The 18,930-nt window shown below is 49.9% G+C and overlaps 1 protein-coding gene across 2 annotated transcripts in view; it reads left to right on the top strand.

The window, feature by feature from the left end:
* METTL3 (methyltransferase 3, N6-adenosine-methyltransferase complex catalytic subunit) overlaps positions 1 to 18,930 on the top strand; it is a 643,525-nt gene that overhangs the window by 333,272 nt on the left and 291,323 nt on the right. For both annotated transcript variants that reach the window (XM_069633887.1, XM_069633888.1), the window contains exon 5: positions 7,803 to 8,022. In XM_069633887.1, coding sequence (XP_069489988.1) covers positions 7,803 to 8,022 — 220 coding nt within the window. The remainder of the gene's footprint in view (positions 1 to 7,802; positions 8,023 to 18,930) is intronic.

An 18,930-nucleotide genomic window follows, 5' to 3' on the forward strand; every position in this document is an offset into this window, starting at 1 on the left:
AGCCCCGGTAGTCGAGGTCTGCGGGGCTTTCGACCGATGACTCGAGGGGTGACTCTCCGCGTCGTCGTCGGAAGTCCGGTGGGTCTCCTTCCAGGAGTCGGTCTCGCCACTCCTCCGCCTCTTCTAGGCATTCCAGGAAGCGCTGGCATAGGTCGCCTTCCCCGTCCTCTTCCGAGGACTCCGCCAGTCGGCGGGTCGCTTATCCCTCCATGCAAGCGATACCGAAGGAATGGGCTTCCTTCGGGAAGCAGATGCTAGCGATTCTGGAATCGCAGGATACCGGTCCGTCTGCGCCTCCGAGTGGGGTCGGTCGGCACCGGTCGAGAGACGCCGCCCATACGCCTTCGGGCTCGGGTGGTCGGCACGGCTCGCGGGAGAGGTCCCGCTCGGACAAGGGTAGCCGTTCTCGCCATGCCTGTTCCAGGTCCCGGTTCTCGACACGCTCGAGACCGCGTGATCCTGTGCTGTCTTCGAAGACGACGCCTGTGGCGCCGAGGTCGTCGACGATTACTCTCGAGGTTCCGTCTTCGAGGGGGTCGTCGACGCCGTCGGCGCCTAGGCTGTCCAGAGACACGCTCGGAGCTCCGGCTTCGAGGACTGTGTCGACGCCGCCGATGCTGGAGGTGTTGCAGCTGACGTCGACGCCTTTTCTGTCGACGCCGACTCGCTCGGCGCCCTCGACGCCTTTCGAGGTGGTGGTGTCGGAGGGGCCCCGTGGCACGGGGTTTGCCCCTAAAAAGGCTATGGCTAAGGTCCGGCACTGCTTTGGTCCGCAGAAGTCTTCCTCTCCCCGCCTGGAGTACGTTTCAGAGGGTGATGAAGGCTCTGATGGCGGTCTGGTTCCGGTTCCGGTTACGGTTCCGGATAAACTTCTCTCGGGCCATAGTCAGTTTGATGACCTGAGGCAGTCACTGCATGATGCCAGTGGAATGGACACCTCTCCGGAGGTGGAGTTTTGTCGACCGGAGCCTGGCACTCATGCCGATTCACCATATCGGCGCCTTATGTCTCGGGTTACCGAGTACTTGTGTTGGTCGGCTCCCCCAGGGGAGTTCGTTCAGGATGATCTCGCGGACATCCTTGATATCGGTCCACCCACTGAACCGGTTTTGCCTTTTCATATGGCTTTGCACAGAAGGGTGGCGGCCGCTTGGACTGCTCCAGAGAGTCTCCCGGCAGTGGGCAAGTCTTTATCGCGAAAATACCGTCCAGCCAGTAGCGACCCCGGCTACTTGTCTAGGCACCCCACCCCGGAGAGTTTGGTGGTGCAGGCGGCTACGGCCCGGCAAAGCAGGCCGGTCCATGGCGGCGAGCACCGTAATGCGCAGGTTTGCGTGGTTTTGGAAGTCTGGGTTCGCTCCTGATGTGCAGTCCCGGCTCCTCAACATGCCCTTCCTTTTCGGCAGAGGCCTCACGACAATCCACCAGGGAACCTCTCTTTGAAGAGTCCGGATCCGCTCCTTGCACAGGAAATTCAAGCCCTGCTGGAGAAAGGCGCCATAGAACTGGTGCCTGTAGCGGAGAGGAAAAAGGGATGGTATTCCCCTTATTTTTTGATTTCAAAGAAAGACGGGGGATTGAGACCCATCATGGACTTGCGCGGTTTGAACAAACTCCTCAGGAAGGACAAGTTCAAGATGGTGACTCTTTCTCAAGTCCTCCAGGCCCTTCAACTTCAGGACTGGTTGGTGTCTCTTGACCTCAAGGACGCTTACTTCCATGTGCTGATCCATCCCAAGCACAAGAAGTACCTGAGGTTCGCGGTTGGCGACTCGCACTTTCAGTTTCGGGTCCTGCCGTTCGGATTGACCTCCGCCCCGAGGGTTTTCACCAAGCTCATGGTGGTGGTGGCAGCGCATCTCAGGAAAGGGGGGATTCACGTCTACCCCTACCTGGACGATTGGTTGATCAGGGGGAGCTCTCCCGAGCAAGTCCTGGATCATCTGTCTGTCACCTGCCACTCCCTTCACAGGCTGGGCTTCTCCCTCAATTTAAAGAAGTCCCATTTGACACCAACGTAGGGGCTCCAGTACATCAGAGCAGTGCTCGACACGTCCCTGGGGCAGTGTTTTCCTCCGCAGGTGAGGGCTCTTCACATTCAGCAGATGGTGCACAAGTTTCAGTTTGCCCAGACTCTCCCAGCGTCCGAGTTCTTGAGACTGCTCGGCCTCATTGCATCCTGCATTCTTCTGGTGCCGGAGGCTCGTCTGCGGATGAGATCTTTGCAGTGGGCACTCAAGCTCCAGTGGTCTCAGTCCTCCGGCAGGCTGTTTTACCCTGTTCAGGTGCCGCCCTCGGTAGCCCGGGACCTTCTGTGGTGGGCCGTCGAGGGCAATCTGATGAAGGGTGCCCCATTTTGGCTGCCCTGGCCGGAGGTGACTATCGTGACGGTCCCATCCCTCGCGGGATGGGGAGCTCATGCCAACGAGCTGACAGTCAGCGGTCATTGGTCTCCGTCAGAGTCCAGACTCCATATCAATCTGTTGGAGCTGAGGCCAGTCAGGCTAGCCCTGAAGGCTTTTCTGCCGACTGTGCGCAGGAAGAGTGTCCTGATTCTGACAGACAACACGGTGGCCATGCACTACCTCAACAAAAAGAGGGGTGCAGGGTCACTTCCGCTGTGCAGGGAGGCGATGCAGCTCGAGTTCTGGGCCATCCAGCAGGAAGTTTGGATCTCGGCAGTTCATCTGGCCGGAGACGACAACGAGACGGCGACGCTCTGAGCAGGCAGAGCACGATCTCTCATGAGTGGGAGCTGGCTCAGGAGATTCTCCTGGAGATCTTCGCCCTTTGGGGGACCCCTCAAGTGGATCTCTTCGCCTCCAGTGTCAACCGGAAGTGCGAACGGTTTTGCTTGCGGGAATTTCCTCCAAACGGAGCCTTAGGAGACGCGTTCGTGGTGGAGTGGTGATTCCCACTGCTGTACGCGTTTCCTCCAGTCCCCGTCCTCCCGCAAGTGTTGCGGAGGTTACGGAGGTTCGGTTCCCGGATGATCCTCATTGCTCCGGCGTGGGCCCGGAGGACGTGGTACCCGGACCTTCTAGACTTGTCCATCTGCCCTCCACGTCGTCTTCCCTACCGAGACGATCTGCTCTCACGGGAGGGGGGTCAGGTTCTCCATCCAGAGGTCAGATCCCTCAATCTTCACACTTGGCTTCTGAAAGGTTGAGGTATAAGGATTGGGACCTCCCTGAAGACGTGATGGAGGTGTTGCTCTCGGCCAGGCGGCCGGCAACTAAGTCTCTGTACCGTTGTCGTTGGAGAAAGTTCTGCGACTGGTGCAGAGTTCAGAATGTGGATCCTTTTGAATGCGACATTTCCATGGTTTTGTCTTTTTTGCTTTCTTTGGCCCACAGGGGCTTGCAAGTGGGACCATTAAGGGTTACCTGGCGGCGCTGTCCATATTTAAGCGCTCGTCTGAAGAGTGTTCCTATTTTAAGATTCCTTTAATTTCGCAGTTTTTGAAAGGGCTCACTAATGTGTTCCCTCCGTCACCTTTTTTGGTGCCAGGTTGGGATTTGAACCTTGTTCTTAAGTTTCTTATGGGTGCGCCGTTTGAGCCTTTACATTCTTGCCCTTTGAGGCTGTTAACTCTGAAAACTGTGTTGTTAGTTGCGGTTACTTCCGCTCGCAGAGTGAGTGAGTTACAGGCACTTTCAGTTAAGCCACCCTTCACTGTATTTCACAAGGACAGGGTTGTCCTTAGATTTCGTCCTTCTTTTCTTCCGAAGGTGGTTTCGGAATTTCATTTGAGCCAGAAGGTTGTTCTTCCGGCATTCTGTCCTCCTCCACATCCTGGTAAGGAAGAGGAGAGGCTCCATAGGCTTGATCCTAGGAGAGCGTTGAGCTTTTATATCTCGCGCATGTCCCGGGTCAGAGTGGACGATCAACTTTTCATTGGTTACGCTGGAAAGCGTTTGGGACAAGCTGTGACGAAACAGACTGTCTTGTTGGATTATTTTAGCTATCTCCGAGTGTTACCGCTTGGCGGGTAAGGACTCTCCGGCTGGCTTGCGGGCCCATTCTACCAGAGGAGTGGCTGCGTCTACTGCCCTGCAGAGGGGAGTTCCTATTCGTCACATCTGTGATGCAGCCACCTGGGCTTCAGTACATACTTTTTTACGTCACTATTCCCTCGATTCCATCAGGGGGCAAGATCTGGCCTTTGGCAAGGCAGTTCTCTATTCCGCAATTTGATTGGGCATGCTAAATTTGTATTCTAAATTTTTTCCCACCTCCTTGCTTGGTACTGCTTTGGGAGTCTGTCATAGATATGGAATACGTCGGAGGACCCAATCCCCTCGAAGAACAAGTTACTTTCTTACCTGGTAACGTTCTTTCGATGGGATGGTCCGACGACGTATTCCATATCGCTCCCTCCCTGCCTTCCCCGCTGCAGAATTTCTTTTGCGATTGCAGCTTGCGTACCGCAAGGCATTGTTTGTCGGACTGGCAGAAATCTGGTGGCACACGTTCTGGGGGAAAAAACTATAACTGAGGCTATGGGCGTCGTGCGTCCTACTTATCCCATCAGGTGACGTCGGCCGTCGGAGGAGGTCCTCGGGGTCGGTGCATCGACGTCATCGACGCAGACGCCAAAGATTTTCCGAAGCAGCACAGCTGTGGACATTACCTGTCATAGATATGGAATACGTCGTTGGACCATACCATCGAAAGAACCTTACCAGGTAAGAAAGTAACTTGTTCATCTGGCTGCGATCTCCCAATACACCAGAACCACAGGATGGGCGTCCTTGTGGTCCCATTGCCTGGTTTAGGAATTTATGAAGGGACTGTTCCGAAAGTTCCTGCCGGCGAAGGCCTCTGCCCCGGCGTGGGAACTCAACGTGGTGCTGACGAGACTCATGGGGGCGCCATTCGAGCCCCTGCATTCGGCACCGTTGAAATTCCTGTCGTGGAAGACTGCGTTTCTTGTGGCCATCACCTCCGCACGGCGAGTGGGAGAGATCCAGGCCCTATCCTGCAAGCCTCCATACTTGACTTTTCATGACACGAGGGTGGTGCTGAGGACGCACCCCTCTTTTATGCCCAAGGTGCCGTCAGACTTGCACCTCAACGAGCCCTTGGTGTTACCGGTTTTCTTCCCGTCGCCTTCGTCACCGGCTGAGAGCACTTTGCACTCGCTGGATGTGGCTAGAGCGCTGAAGTTCTACGTGGACCGCACGAAGAGTTTTCGGAAGACATCACAGCTTTTTGTGAACTTTGGACCTGTGAACCAAGGGAAGGCTCTCAAAGGCTTACATTTCCAAATGGCTCTCCGGCTGCATCACGCACTGTCAGCGGTTGGCAAACCGACCGTTGCCTGGCTGTCCGAGAGCCCATTCGACCAGAGCAATCGCTGCTACCACGGCGTTCTTGTCTGGTGTGCCACTGCTGGACATCTGCAGGGCTGCTACGTGGAGGTCGACGCACACCTTCACGAGATTCTACTGCGTCTACCGGGATTCCTGGGAGGAGTCCAGGGTCGGCCAAGCGGTGCTGCGCAACCTGTTCGCCTAAGGTGAGCCTGGTGAGGAGGTAAGAACTGCTTAATGTTGAGTTTTGATGTAATGCTTAATGTTGAGTCTTTTTTCCACCTCCCGTTGGTTGTACATGTGTGTACTGCTATGTATTCTTATATTCATGAGCATGTGAATCCATGCCAGACCCCATGCTGGAGAAGGAACATGTTACTTACATGTAACTGTTGTTCTCCAGCATGGGTCTGGCATGGATTCACGGAACCCTCCCTCCTACTCCTCGAAGGCTCTTCATTTGGTCATACTGCCAATTTTTTATTTATATATGCTTATATAGCGTCGTAAGCCCGCAGGCATCAGGGCGCTGTGACACACAATGAGTACAGGGTAATTAGATCTCTGGCTCCGGTGGGTATCAAGAGGACTATTTAAATAGGTGGGTTTTCAGGGGTTTTCGAAATTGGAGGTGATTTTCTTGGCTTCTCAGAGCTATCGGAAGGGTATTCCATATCTGAGCCGCCTTTACTTTGAAAGATCTGCCCATACCGGATTTGAGCCTGTGTTTCTGTTCGACTAATAGGTTCTTATCAACTGAGCGAAGATGTCACTTGGGTGTATAAAATTCGATATTTGTCTTCAAATAGTGGGACGCTTTGCCAAAAAGGCATTTGTGTACCAAGGTAAGGGCTTTAAATTCAATCCTGTCTTTGACTCTGAGCCAGTGGAGAGATTCTCTAGCTGTGTTAACATGGTCTCTTCTAGCCAGTTGTTTTACAATCCTGACCGCGTCATTTTGTATGACTTGTCAAGTATGTATGTCTTTGGCGCTTCCCCCTATCAATAGGGCATTGCCATAGTCCAGCCTTGATAGCACTACTGCCCTGGCAATGGTAGCCATGTTGTTGTCATTCAAGAACGGTCTGAGGGCCCTCATTAATCGCAGATAATAGGCAGTGTTCTTACGTAAGAGATTCGCCTGAGCCTCTGAATTAACCGAGGAATTCATCATACCCAGCGTCTTTACTTGACTGGAGACTGTGATGATGGCTTTTTTAATCTGGAAAGTTTTATACTCCCCACCCAATTTTTCCAATTGACAGCTGGGGCCAAAAAGCATCAGCTCAGTTTTTGAGTCATTTAGGCACATCCAGTTGGATTGCATCCATTCATCAATTTTGCTATATATTGCGCCTAATTTCTCGCTGTCTTTCCTATGTGATCCCTCTATTTCTATTATAAGCTGTGTATCATCTGCATAATTGTAGAAAAACACTTCCAGTTCTGTCAGTAGGTCACACAGTGCTCGCATGTATAGATTAAAGAGCATGGGTGAAAGGCTCGCGCCCTGTGGCACCCCAAACAGAATTTGCGTGCTACCAAATCTGAAGATGGCTGTCAGAGGCGGGGCTTAGGGAGAGGGCAGTCATTGGCAGGGGGCAGTATGACCCAGAGACCAGTGATTGGTTACAACTGAGAAAGACGGATCAGAAACTAAACTGATACTGATTTTTTCTGTACCGGGGATTCCCGGCCTGACGACGGGGAATATTCATGAGCATGTGAATCCATGCCAGACCCATGCTGGAGAACAACAGTTACAGGTAAGTAACTTGTTCCTTGTCAAATTAGTTCAGGCGAACAGCCAGGTTTTTCGGGCTTTTCGAAAAGCCCAGTAAGAGTTTTCGGCCTTTAGGGGCTGAGGGAAAATCTCCTGCAACCAGCCCATCCTGGACAGATTGAAAAGGTTACTAAAATGTTACACGAGTAAAAAGGAAATGGGATACATGGTACCCCTGCAGCACTTCTCTGTAATGTGATGCGTGCTACAGTAAACAAAACTGGAATCTCTCAAGGGGAAGACAGTCCATAATGACTTACCAGTGCCCCCAAAATAGGCGATTTGAGCAAGGGGACTAAAGCAAAAAGAATGTACTTGCGTCCAAAAGTCAGGAAAAGTGTTCAAGCAATGTCAGTGGAAGAAAAGTTGCAAAAAGAAAAATGTCATTACAGTAAGAAAGGAGGGAAGTTGGAGAAGTACTGAGACTCACTATATTTTTGTCTATTTCTGGTGTCGGTGGCGAGTAGTGAAACCACGTTTTGATCTTCATTGGCATTGGATCGTACGTAATTCCTCATTTCAATGGGTGGAGTTTGACAGTGAGAACAGAAGTGCATCAGTAACACTGCTTACATATGTCCATCAAAATACAGGATATGATCACTAGTTTGATTCATCTGGTAATTTAAAACCACAGTTAAATAATTGTATTTCTTGATCTCTCATTGTGAACCTCCTGCTCTTCTTTTGTCTCTACCACACAGACGCATCATCAACCATCACACAGATGAGTCATTGGGTGATTGCTCTTTCCTGAATACCTGTTTTCACATGGACACCTGCAAGTATGTACACTACGAGATTGATGTTTGCAGTGAACTCGACGCTGGCAGTGCCCTTAACCACCCTGGCATCCTGGACGGCACACTGGCTAAAGGCGTGGGAGGGGGCGACACAAGCGTGGACCGTCTATTCCCTCCCCAGGTACAGTTTTGTCATGGTTTATTGGCAGTTGGCTGTGCAGAGCCAATGCACTTATACACATCGATTGCTGCAAACTCTCTACAAACATTTTCATTTACTTATTTGGGCTTACACTTTACACCAAAGTACATTAATGGTATGAATAAGAGAAAAAATACTTGTTTAGTGAACAGAAGGTACAAACTTTAAAAGTGGAAGAATAGGACTGGATACAAAAGGCGAGGTGTTGGAACCGGACAAACACTAAAATCTGAGGAATAGTGCAAGGAAGCGTACAAATGGAGCAGGTGAGACGAGCAGAGGTCCTTGGCAAAGAAGTGGGACAGATGTCATAAACCTAAACCCCCCCCCCTCCTCGGGGCATGTCAGTCGCTGCATATTCAAGTCCACTTTTCTTAGAAGGCACTGTGATAGCAAAATGAAGGCTGTGGCACATGGTCTAATGCCTCGATACACATGAGGTAACAAAATATTATTAGTAGTTTTTATCCAACCTTGCATTTGTCCTGGTTTGTGCATTATTGGGGCTATTTCAGTCAGGATAGACGTTCACTGGTATGTGAACAGTTCTCATGGTCAACTTAAGGATTTCAGAAGTGTTCAAAATAATTACTTTATACAACAGGGTCCTGGTCTCTACCAGCATCTTAATACAGCAAAACAGACGTGCAGATATGTGTATAGGTTGACCAAAAAAAAACATTCTTGCGGTTTCTCATGGTCTGTTCCCCTTGGCAGTGTTTTTATATAGCTAGTGTATGGGGAAAACTTGTCCTGGGGTTGCAATCCAAACTGGAGCGTGTTGGCCGCTTTTGCTGTTATTGTCAAGTTGGAGCTGGAATTAAACCAAACCCCAGAGACATAAGTCACAAGGCCACTCTAAGGTCTTAACAGGATTTTCATTAGGATTTTTAGAACCTCCGAGCGGGATCCTGATTTGACAAGACTCCCAACCTCTAATTCTCGATAGCTCACCATGAGTTTGTACTAGGGAGACAGTCTTATTTCTTTCCCCTTTCCCTCTGTTCCTTTGCTTTTCATGCACCTCCTCAATGCTTCACTCATGGCTCGTTTCTCCACTCCACCTAACTTCCACTTACATCTTCTCCTCTTGTGTCTTAACTCCTCTAAATCTATTCTCTCCCTGATCTTCATTTCCCCTTCTCCTCCACTCCCTTACTTCTGGGTATGCTCTGCTTCGATTCTCCATTCTGGTCTCCCTTCTCTTAAATAAACTCCTTACTGTTTACCGCCTTCTGCTTTGTCACATCTTCCTTATGCACATCTATATTTAGAGTTGGATTTCTCATCCCTTCCTCCATAGTACCTCTCGCCTCTTACCACCTTAACTTCTTTCACCAGCCCCTTAAATATCTCTCTGACCAGAGCTACCTTTGCAATCTCCCCTTTATACCTTCCTGGGTCCATGGCAACACAGCCCCCTGATTCTCCCTTTCCACAACCATATGCGTCTTTCTCTTTCGCCCTAGCTCCCTGGGTTGCTCTGTCTCACCAGCCCAAGGGCTTTTTCTTTCCTCCCTAGCCCTCAGTGCTCCACCCACCCCCCAGCTCCACCCAAGGCTCTGTCTCCCCCCCCCCCCCGCCCCACCCTCTCCAAAAGCCCCAGGGAATTTCTATCCCTTTTCCCCCCCAGCCCCGGGGCTCTTTCCCTCGTACCCCCCACCACCACTCCCCAGCCCTGGGGTTCGTACCCTCCCTTCTCCCGCCCTGGCCCCCGGTTTCTTCCTCGTTCCCTTTTTTGCCTCCACTCTGCTCTCCGATTCCTCCTTCTGACCCATGAGAGGTTTGCCAAAACCCAATCAAGGCATGTGGATGAGCAGTCAAGACTTATTCTCAGGAGAGTGTGAGTGGGGTCATTGGCCCTCAATGATCCTACATAGCATGGCACACTAATTCAATTAATACAGTCGTGTATTAAATACAATTATTTATTGGAGGCCTTCTGAATAAACTGAAAAATTATTCTTTATCAGTATTATCATCACACAACACTCTGATACAAATATATGCAGTCAACATAGGTTGAAATATAGAACAAATTACTTAGCAAAAGCAGGTACGTATTTTAGGTGCAGTCCATGATGGAACCACATCACAAGACAATAAGCTATCAAGTCCATACCCTAAGATGAATAGGAGCCTTGTCTACAAAAGGTACAGCAGCCACAATGTTTCTCACCAGAATGGAGTCTTTGAAGTAGGTTCAGTAAGATTGTGTGTTTAATATTTTAAAAGTTCCACAAAAATGTTACCACAGGTAAGGATGTGTTTTCTTATATTCCAGACCCAAGGCTAACTCAGGGGCAGGATACTCGACCCAGGTTCTATGACCAAATGGTGAGTGAAATGGAATAAGGAGACAAAGGGACTTATTTCCAATGTTATCCTATGGAGGACGGCCGGGAATGGGCAGATCCACTGTGTTTACTTACCCCCTGTGATGAATCCTGCATAGTCATCACTAAACCCCAACCTAAAGTCTCCTCCCACCTGGCCGGCGGAAGGCAGCCACTACCTGATCCTAACCCTGGGGTTGGTGACATGAGGGAGGATCACATGGGAGGAGATGGCTATCGGGGAAGTGGCGACTCCTCTAGGAGAGACGCAGTATTAATCTTCTTTTGAGGATGAAATACTCATAATACCCAAATACCTAATGTCATGCTGTCAGTGTAGAATTCCCTCTCATATAACTACCCAAAATACAGGCTATGAAAAGTCTGCTAAACAGAAAAGTGTTGATGCCTTGGGAGTAGTTCAGGAAATACATATGACCACCTCTAATTGTTATAAATCTACCTTAGAGGTCCTAACCCCAAGAATAAATCAGACCTTTTTCACAACCTCCCATAAACTTGGCAACTCTCAGTTCACAAATCATGAAAATCAACTAAATATTAAGAACAAAACCATTATGGACTTCAGAACCCATAATGCCTGTGGTTCTGGGACGAGGAAGAGGGACTCAGTTGATGAAGATTAAAGGTACCATTAAACCTAATGAGCGTTCTAGTGTACACACCTCGGTGGGACATTTAAACTCCGAAAGGTGTTAAAGCTGGAGGAAGGAGATGCTGACGGAGTAGTAGAGGCAGCAGCAGGTCTGAAAGTGGGACTCGCTGTGGGAGCCGAAGATATACCAGTAGACGCAGAGGCAGAAAGGAGGCGTGTGGCAGTACAGAGAGAGCGCAGCTGGAAGCAGTATTGGGGAGAGCTACACTGTGTGGGAGACCAGCTCCCAACCCGCCGTCAACCGCTCTGGTGAGTAAGCAGAAGCAGAGAACCCACAGAGCTGTCAAAGCTCCACCGAAGGACTGATGTTACCGCGGCAGTCATACTGGAACTGGAAGCGGAGTGGACAGATCCTAAAAGATCGGCAATAGTGGCATCAGCAAAACGGAAATGCAAGAGAAAACCGGCGAGTTGGCATGAGGGGCCGGGTGACCCTGGGATGCTGCGAATAAGACAATTAGCTGAAACTAATATTTTTGAATACCAAACAAGTGAAGCAAGACAAAGGCAGCATACAACTCTTCTTATATAGGACACCAATTGGGGTTCACCTGTAACCAAATTGCCAGAAGCCAAGAGGCAGCAGAAAAGTAATACAAAGGCAGCACTGCCGTAACTCTCCTTATTTTGGTCACCAAGTAGGGGAAACCTGTAACCTGCATTACCAAAAGGCTACAGAAGAGATACAGAAGCAACAAGGGCGCTAATTCACTTTTAAGTGATACCAACTTGGGGAGATCTGTAACCCACATTGTAAAGAGTCAAGACACTATAAAGAGAAGCAGTTGTTGTTCAAATCTCCTCACATAGGATACTGGTGTGGAGAATCTTGGAACAAGCATTACCACTAAACACAATTGTAGTTGTAGGATTGTTCATCCTGGCAGGCAAGTAAACCAGGAATGGGATCAATATTAGTTAGTCCTGGCAGGCGAGTATACCGGGAAAGAATATACAGGAGACTGTTTGTGGTAAAAAGGTGTGTTGGAAATAATTTATTAACTTTATCACCAAAAGTAGTTGCTGTGCTATCCTGATAAGTGTTTCCCTTGAAGAATAAGTGTGATGTGCTAATAATTACTTAATGTTTTGAAGAGAACAATTGCCTTGGTTTATGAACTCGTGTTTTGAGGGAGAGACATTTAATTTACCAAGCAGGAGACAGTGGAACTTTTTTTTTTTAAATTTGTGAATAAGCATCTATGAAAGAGACATTTACATTGCTGAGTGAAAGAACGCAGTGAATGATATGGCATTTATAACGCGCCTATACTCAAGTGTTACAAGGCGCAATGAGGCAAGGGAGGGGGAACAGAGGAAAGACAACGATCTTACTAGGCCAGGTGACATTGAGATCGCGCAAGTGCAGGGGGGGGGGGGGGAGGGAAAGTGCGGGGCAAGGGGGAGGGGGCAGTGCAATATATAGGATAATAGCGCCTGGGGACCACTCCGGTGGTGATAGTGCGCAGTACAAATGTCCATTAACATTAACATCAACAGTAAAGAATACATAAAAAAAATAGGTAGAAGTGTGGCCAGCTTTTGGCAAGTGCAGGGGTAAGTGCAGACATCAAGTGTCAGGAGCTGGGGGGCTGTATGGATACAGAAACAGCCCCCAAGTGCAGTGGTTGCCTTGGAGGCAGTGCAGGTATGCAGCTGGCAGGGGAGGGGACCTGGGCTCAAGATCAGAGGGTAGCCAGGTGACCAGTGCAGTTTCAGTCAGGAGTTCGGCAGGGGAGAGGAGGAGAGAAAGCAGAAGCAAAGAGGAAGGTCTTGAAGTGCTTCCGGAACCGGAGATGGTTCTCCTCAAGTTTCAGGGAGGCAGGGAGGCTGTTCCAGAGGGAGGCCCCAGCCGAAGAAAGAGATCTACCACAAACTTGTTTCTTGGAGAAGCAAGTGACCCTGACTGAGTTGGAGGCAGATGAGCGAAGAGCTCGAGAAGGAAGATATTTAGGAAGGGAGAGTTAAAGGTATTGAGGCCCCAGTACCCAAAAGGCCGTTTGGACAATGCAAAGGGCTTTGAACTTGATCCTCGCAGCCACTGGAAACCAGTGCAAATATTTCAGTCCCAGAGAGATAAGAACCCTGGGCCTGAGGCCAAGGACAAGTCATGCAGTCCTGTTCTGGATGAGTTGCAGAGGGCGGAGAGTAGAAGCAGGCAGATTTTGAAAGCGGCTGTTGCAGTAGTCCAGCCTAGAGAGAATCATAGCTCTGGAGACGGTGAGCTTCTGGGGGAAGGAGAGGAAAGGAAGAATACCTCTGAGGAGGTGCAGCTGGTAGTGTGACGACTTAGAGATGTCAGTTATGTGAGGAGAGAAGGAGAGAGTTGAGTCGAAGATGACCCCAAGGTTCTTAGCCTCACAGGTGGGAGAAGGAAGAGGGCCAAGAGAGGCTGGCCAGAGAGCGACAGGAAAGGAGGGATCTGGTGTGCCAATGAGGAGAATCTCAGTCTTACTGGCTTTAAGGCAGCGATGGTTGGCGGCACACCACTCCTGGATAGCGGCAGGCAGACAGTCGGAGAGGAGAGGAGAAGTGGCCGAAGGGAACCTGAGAATGAGCGGCGTATCATCCGCATAATGCTGAAAGTTGGGACAGAGAGTGGCAATGCGATGGGCAAGAAGTGCCAGTTATTGGTTAAACGGCCAGGGAGAGAGATTAGACCCGTGGGGAACACCAAAGGTAGTGATCGAGGAGAGGAAGGACCCAAGTTGGACCTGGGATGGAAAATACTTTTCTGTTACATTGAACTGAACTTTATTGAATCAGAACTTTACTCAGGGTTTTCCTGAATCGATCCAGGCGAAGGGAGTCCAACCATGGTCACAAGGAGTACTTTCTAAAATCTTTGAGTTTGAATTGCTGTATTGTTTTGTTGAAATGAAGACAGACAAACAGCATCTGAGGGCGAGCGAGTGGCGCTCCAGCATAGCAGCGTTGCCCGGGTCACAGATCGATCGCACCAGCTGGGCAGAGTGCGGGGGAGCCGGCATCTTAGTTGAGATTGCCGGAATAAAGAAGCAAGAAGCACCCAACGCGAGGGCACACAAGGGCTTCAATGAAAGCCTCCGAACTGGGGGCTGCTGCATCTGTGAAACGAGGCCCGGCCTTGACTTCAGGACCACCAGGAAAGACCGGCGGAGGGTGTCTGCGACTTCCCCAGTGCCGTGGCAGATCTCGGTAGAGCGGCAGAATGCCCCCCTGCCCGCCCACCCCATGCCAGGTCGGAGAACACAGCGGCCAGGCAAGGGCCAAAGAAAGCGGCAGCAGCGTCCCGGCAATAACGCAGACACAAGCCCACGCCAGGGCGGAGAACACAGCGGCCCGGTGAGGGCCGAATGGAGCAGCAACAGTGCCCCGGCGATATCCCCCACATATGGTAGGCGGGTGGGACCAGCCTGCGCAGCTGCCCGCCGTCTGCAGCGGGGGGCTCCAGAGAACGTCGGAACAGTAGACTCCACGGAAGTGAGCGAACCCTACAGGACACAGGACCATACCTGGAATAGAAAGGCAGCAGGGCCCACCAAAGTCGGCAACAGACCAGTCCAGCAGACGACCCCGAGGTGAGAATAATCAGCATACAGCCGTAAGACCACAAAGTGGTGAAGTTTATAGGTAGAATACAGCTAGCAGCTACAGGACCGTATAGAAGTCCTACCAAAGCATCCAGGGGTCCCCTCTCTACTATGTTTTAACCATAGCAAGTGGGCCTTCACAGTGCACGCCGCATTAAGGAGTGAATCAGCCGACCCACTAGGAAGGACTACAATCTACAAGGCAAAATACCTGCACAAAGTAGAAAAGCTACAACGAAAGCGCTCCAGTAAACCATCAAAAATCACCACAAAGGGGTACATCAGTCCTCACACACCCTTCTACCCAGCGACCAGGCCTTGCGCTGCGTATTAATGTTCAAATGCAGGGCGAAGACTCCTGCACAGTTACCCCCCCCCACCCCCCAAAGGAAGCAAAACAGAAATATTAGGCAACTCTGGGGCGCACAAGAGGATTCTAGCTACAAAGCAGAGGAGACCCCCCCACCCTCCCCCTTCAGATCAGTCACAGCCTATCCCAGGACATCATGAATGAGGGCACGATGAGTAAGGAGGACATGCAGAAATGTTACAAGGAGTTACAGACCCAGCTGCTCAGCTCTGTGCAGGAACAATTTAAAATCCTCAGGGACGAAATGAAGCAGACAGTCCAGGAAGTCAAACAGGATGTGGCTAAGTTAGAGGAAAGGACAGACATTGTGGAGAGAAAGCTTCAGCAAGTGGAAGAGGATTCCCAGAAAACAGACACACTGGACCGGACTGTCCAAAGAACCACGTATCTGGAGTAGCCGTGCAATGATTTAGAAAATAGGCCGAGAAGGTCTAATATAAGGATTAAAAATCTTCCCGAATCCATGGAGGACGCCTACCTACTGACGACGGTGACGCAGCTATTTGCTGACATCATAGCAGACGGCGCGGAAACAAAGGTGCCAATTGATAGACTCCATAGGGTCGGTCCCAAAAGATCTGCGGAACCAGGAACGAGACCCCGGGACGTCCTTGTAGCAGTGACCTCCTATGTGCAAAAGGAACAGATACTCCGGAAAGCTAGGTATGCGCCCCTGACGAGAGTGAATGGCCAAGAGGTGCACTTATATCAAGACTTGGCCCAGTCCACCATCCTAAAGAGAGGAAAGATGGGCCAAGTGGTCCGGCACCTTACAACTAACCAGGTGAGGTACAAGTGGACGGTTCAGTTCGGCCTCCTGTTCACATGGGAGGGAACACAACATAGGATCACGTCCTGCGAAGAAGGTGAACAAATACTAGGGATACCAAGTGGAACTGAGAGCACCCAACCCTCGCCTCAAAGGAGAATACGGGGTCCAAACCGACAAGATAGCTGGATGACAGTGCAAAAGAAAGGTGGAGAGAGAAGGAACACATAGAACCAACGGCCACCTAGGATCCCCACAAAATTGAGTCATACAAGAAAATCAAGCAGTCAAAGTGGCATCCTGGGAGACTGGTCGATGGACTTGACCGAACGGTCAACAGCAGGCCGGGGCGAACATAATGGAATCTATAGTGGGGTTTAGGATCGAAGGGTATATGAGAAGGGTCTGGGAGCACTGGACAATCCGTAGCAGGGCATATAGCAACCTGGCTCCACCCTCAAGTGGTCAAATGGGAGGGAAATGTGGTGGGTGAGGGAAGGAACAGGACGACGGCGCATGCATAGAACTACAAACATTATAAAGCTAACCGAGGAAGACTAAAGGTAATCAATAACAGGATCAAGTGTGGATAGGATGAACATGGGTCTAGTGATGATACTATATCAGAAAGTCAGGAGCATGAACCCCCTGACGAAAAGAGCCAAACTAGAAAGACAGGCCTGGAAATTGAAAGCGGACATCATACTAGATCAAGAGAAACACATAAAAAAAAGAGAGACTCTGATCAAGGTAACAGGAGCCAGGAACATCTTTCAATCTAACGCGGAAGGAAAGAGGGCGGGCGTCCTCATAGCTGTGAAAGACATGTTGAACATGCAGGTCCAGGACCATAAAACCGACAAGGGGGGGAAGATGCGTATTTTTGAACGCGATACTAGAAGGGAGACGTATAACCTTGGCATCCTTATATGCCCCAAATGTGGCGCAAGAAACCTTCATAATTAGCATGCTTGGAGCTTTGGAGGAATTTGCGACCTGGGAAATCATATTGGGAGGAGACCTGAATATAGCATGGAACCCAATTCAGGATAGGAGCACCAGAACTAACAATGACTCAAAAGCCCCCTCTGGGACTCTGAAAAGGGAATTTGAGACCCTCTCCCTCCACGACGCTTCGCGGGTGAAGAACGGGGAGGGGCAGGGCTTCACACATTACTCCCACATTTACAACACGCAATCGAGAATAGACTGTCAGGGTATCTGTGTCTAACGGGAAGAATCAAAGAGGTGGACGTGGACCCGATCTCCTTCTCAGGCCTTGCCCGCTGATAGCGTCCATAGCGCTCAGGAACCGGAGAGGACGCATGTGGTTGTGCAGATTTCCGGTGGAACTGCTAAATGACGGTACAATAGTCGAGGAAATTCGAGAAAAAATACACCTACTTCGCCGAGAACGAAACAGGAGAGATCCTGCAGGAGATGGTCTGGGACGCCTTCAAGGCGGTCCTGAGAGGAGAGCTGATGGCGCTGAAAGAGACAAACAAATGATGCAATGGGAAAAAGAGCAAAAACTACAGGACGCACGGAAAGAGGCAGTCAACCACGCCAGCAGATCCACAAAGCGGGTCCTTGCAACACATCCAGGGACAACAGGAGCTCCTCCAAACGAGAAAAGTAGAAATGGCACTGTTGAGAGCAAAGCAAAGGTATTACATTTTAGCCAACACGGCGGACAAACTGCTTGCTCGACAACTCTATGAGAAAGGGCATAAGAGGACAATTCTAAAATTGAAAGATCACGACGGTGACCATAAAACCACGAATGAACAAATGGGGGAGATGAGAAAGTTCTATCAAGATCTGTACCATACCGGAGACCCAGCACTATTCAACAGCTTCATATCACAGGGCAATATTACACCTTCCATGAATGAAGCAAAATTAGTAATATTCCCCAAACCGGGAAAAGATCCAGCCCTTCCAGGCTCGTACCGCCCAGTTGCCCTGATGAATCTAGATGCAAAACTCTTTACCAATATCCTTGCAAACAGACTGTCCGAACACTTAGCGGCCCTAGTGGATGCAGATCAAACGGGGTTCATTCCAGCAAGACAGACAGCAGACAACACAAGGAGAGTATGCCACTTGATTGAAAAGGCAGAATGTACAAACACTCACACAATATTGGTAGCACTAGATGCTGAAAAAGCATTTGACCGAGTCGAATGGACGCAGCTCTTCCACACAATGGAACATGTGGGATTTTGAAAATCGTTCCTGCATATTATCAAAGCCAATTATAAGAACCCCACAATGGAAATCTCAAACGGTTTTCTGGCGCAAAGCGTGGCATAGACGAGGGGAACAAAACAGCAATGTCCATTATCCCCCCTCCTTTATGCCCTGTTATTAGAACCCCTTCTGGCAAATACGGTCACAGCACCTGATCAAGGGAATTCCGATGGGGGAGGAAGGAGCACAAGACAATGGCCTTTGCGGACAATATGCTGATGGCCCTGACAGAGCCGGCCCAATCCCTTCCGGCGCTGATCCAGGAACGGGAGGAATTCGGAGCTATCTCGGGCCTCAAAATAAACAAAAACAAGTCTGAGATACTAAACTTAACAGCCAACCCAGTGGAGACTGCAGAACTATCCCAGGCGTATGAGATGAAAATGGCACAAGACAATATAACCTACCTCGGTATCAAAGTGACGCCATCAATATCACGACTTTATGCTGCAAACTTTCTGAATTAGCTCACCCAGCTGAAACGCCTTCTGGAGAAATGGAATCCCCTTAACACATCGTGGTGGTGCACGATAACGGCAGTAAAGATGACAGTTCTTCCAAAGGTCCTCTACTATTTCCAAGCTCTCCCGATAAAACTCCTTAAATCATTTTTCATAGCTCTAAACAAGATGACATCCGCGTATGTATGGCCATAAAAAAAATCAAGGGTGGCGATGATGGCACACAAGCATGAAGGTGGGCTTGCATTTCCCCATTTCAAAAGATACCATGAAGCAGCACAACTACGGTTAATCAAGGAATGGATGGCAAGCTCCCCCCAACATACGTGGACAAAACAAGATGAAGCAGTGGCCGGTCCCCCGTTGTCCATCCTCCTATGGTGTGACAAGAGACACAGGCACCGCAACACCAAAATAAGTGAAATTATTGCTACGACCCTGGACGCGTGG

This window comes from Ambystoma mexicanum, chromosome 13 (genome assembly GCF_040938575.1).
Source record: "Ambystoma mexicanum isolate Mex_15411 chromosome 13, UKY_AmexF1_1, whole genome shotgun sequence".
NCBI classification, from domain to species: Eukaryota; Metazoa; Chordata; class Amphibia; order Caudata; family Ambystomatidae; genus Ambystoma; species Ambystoma mexicanum.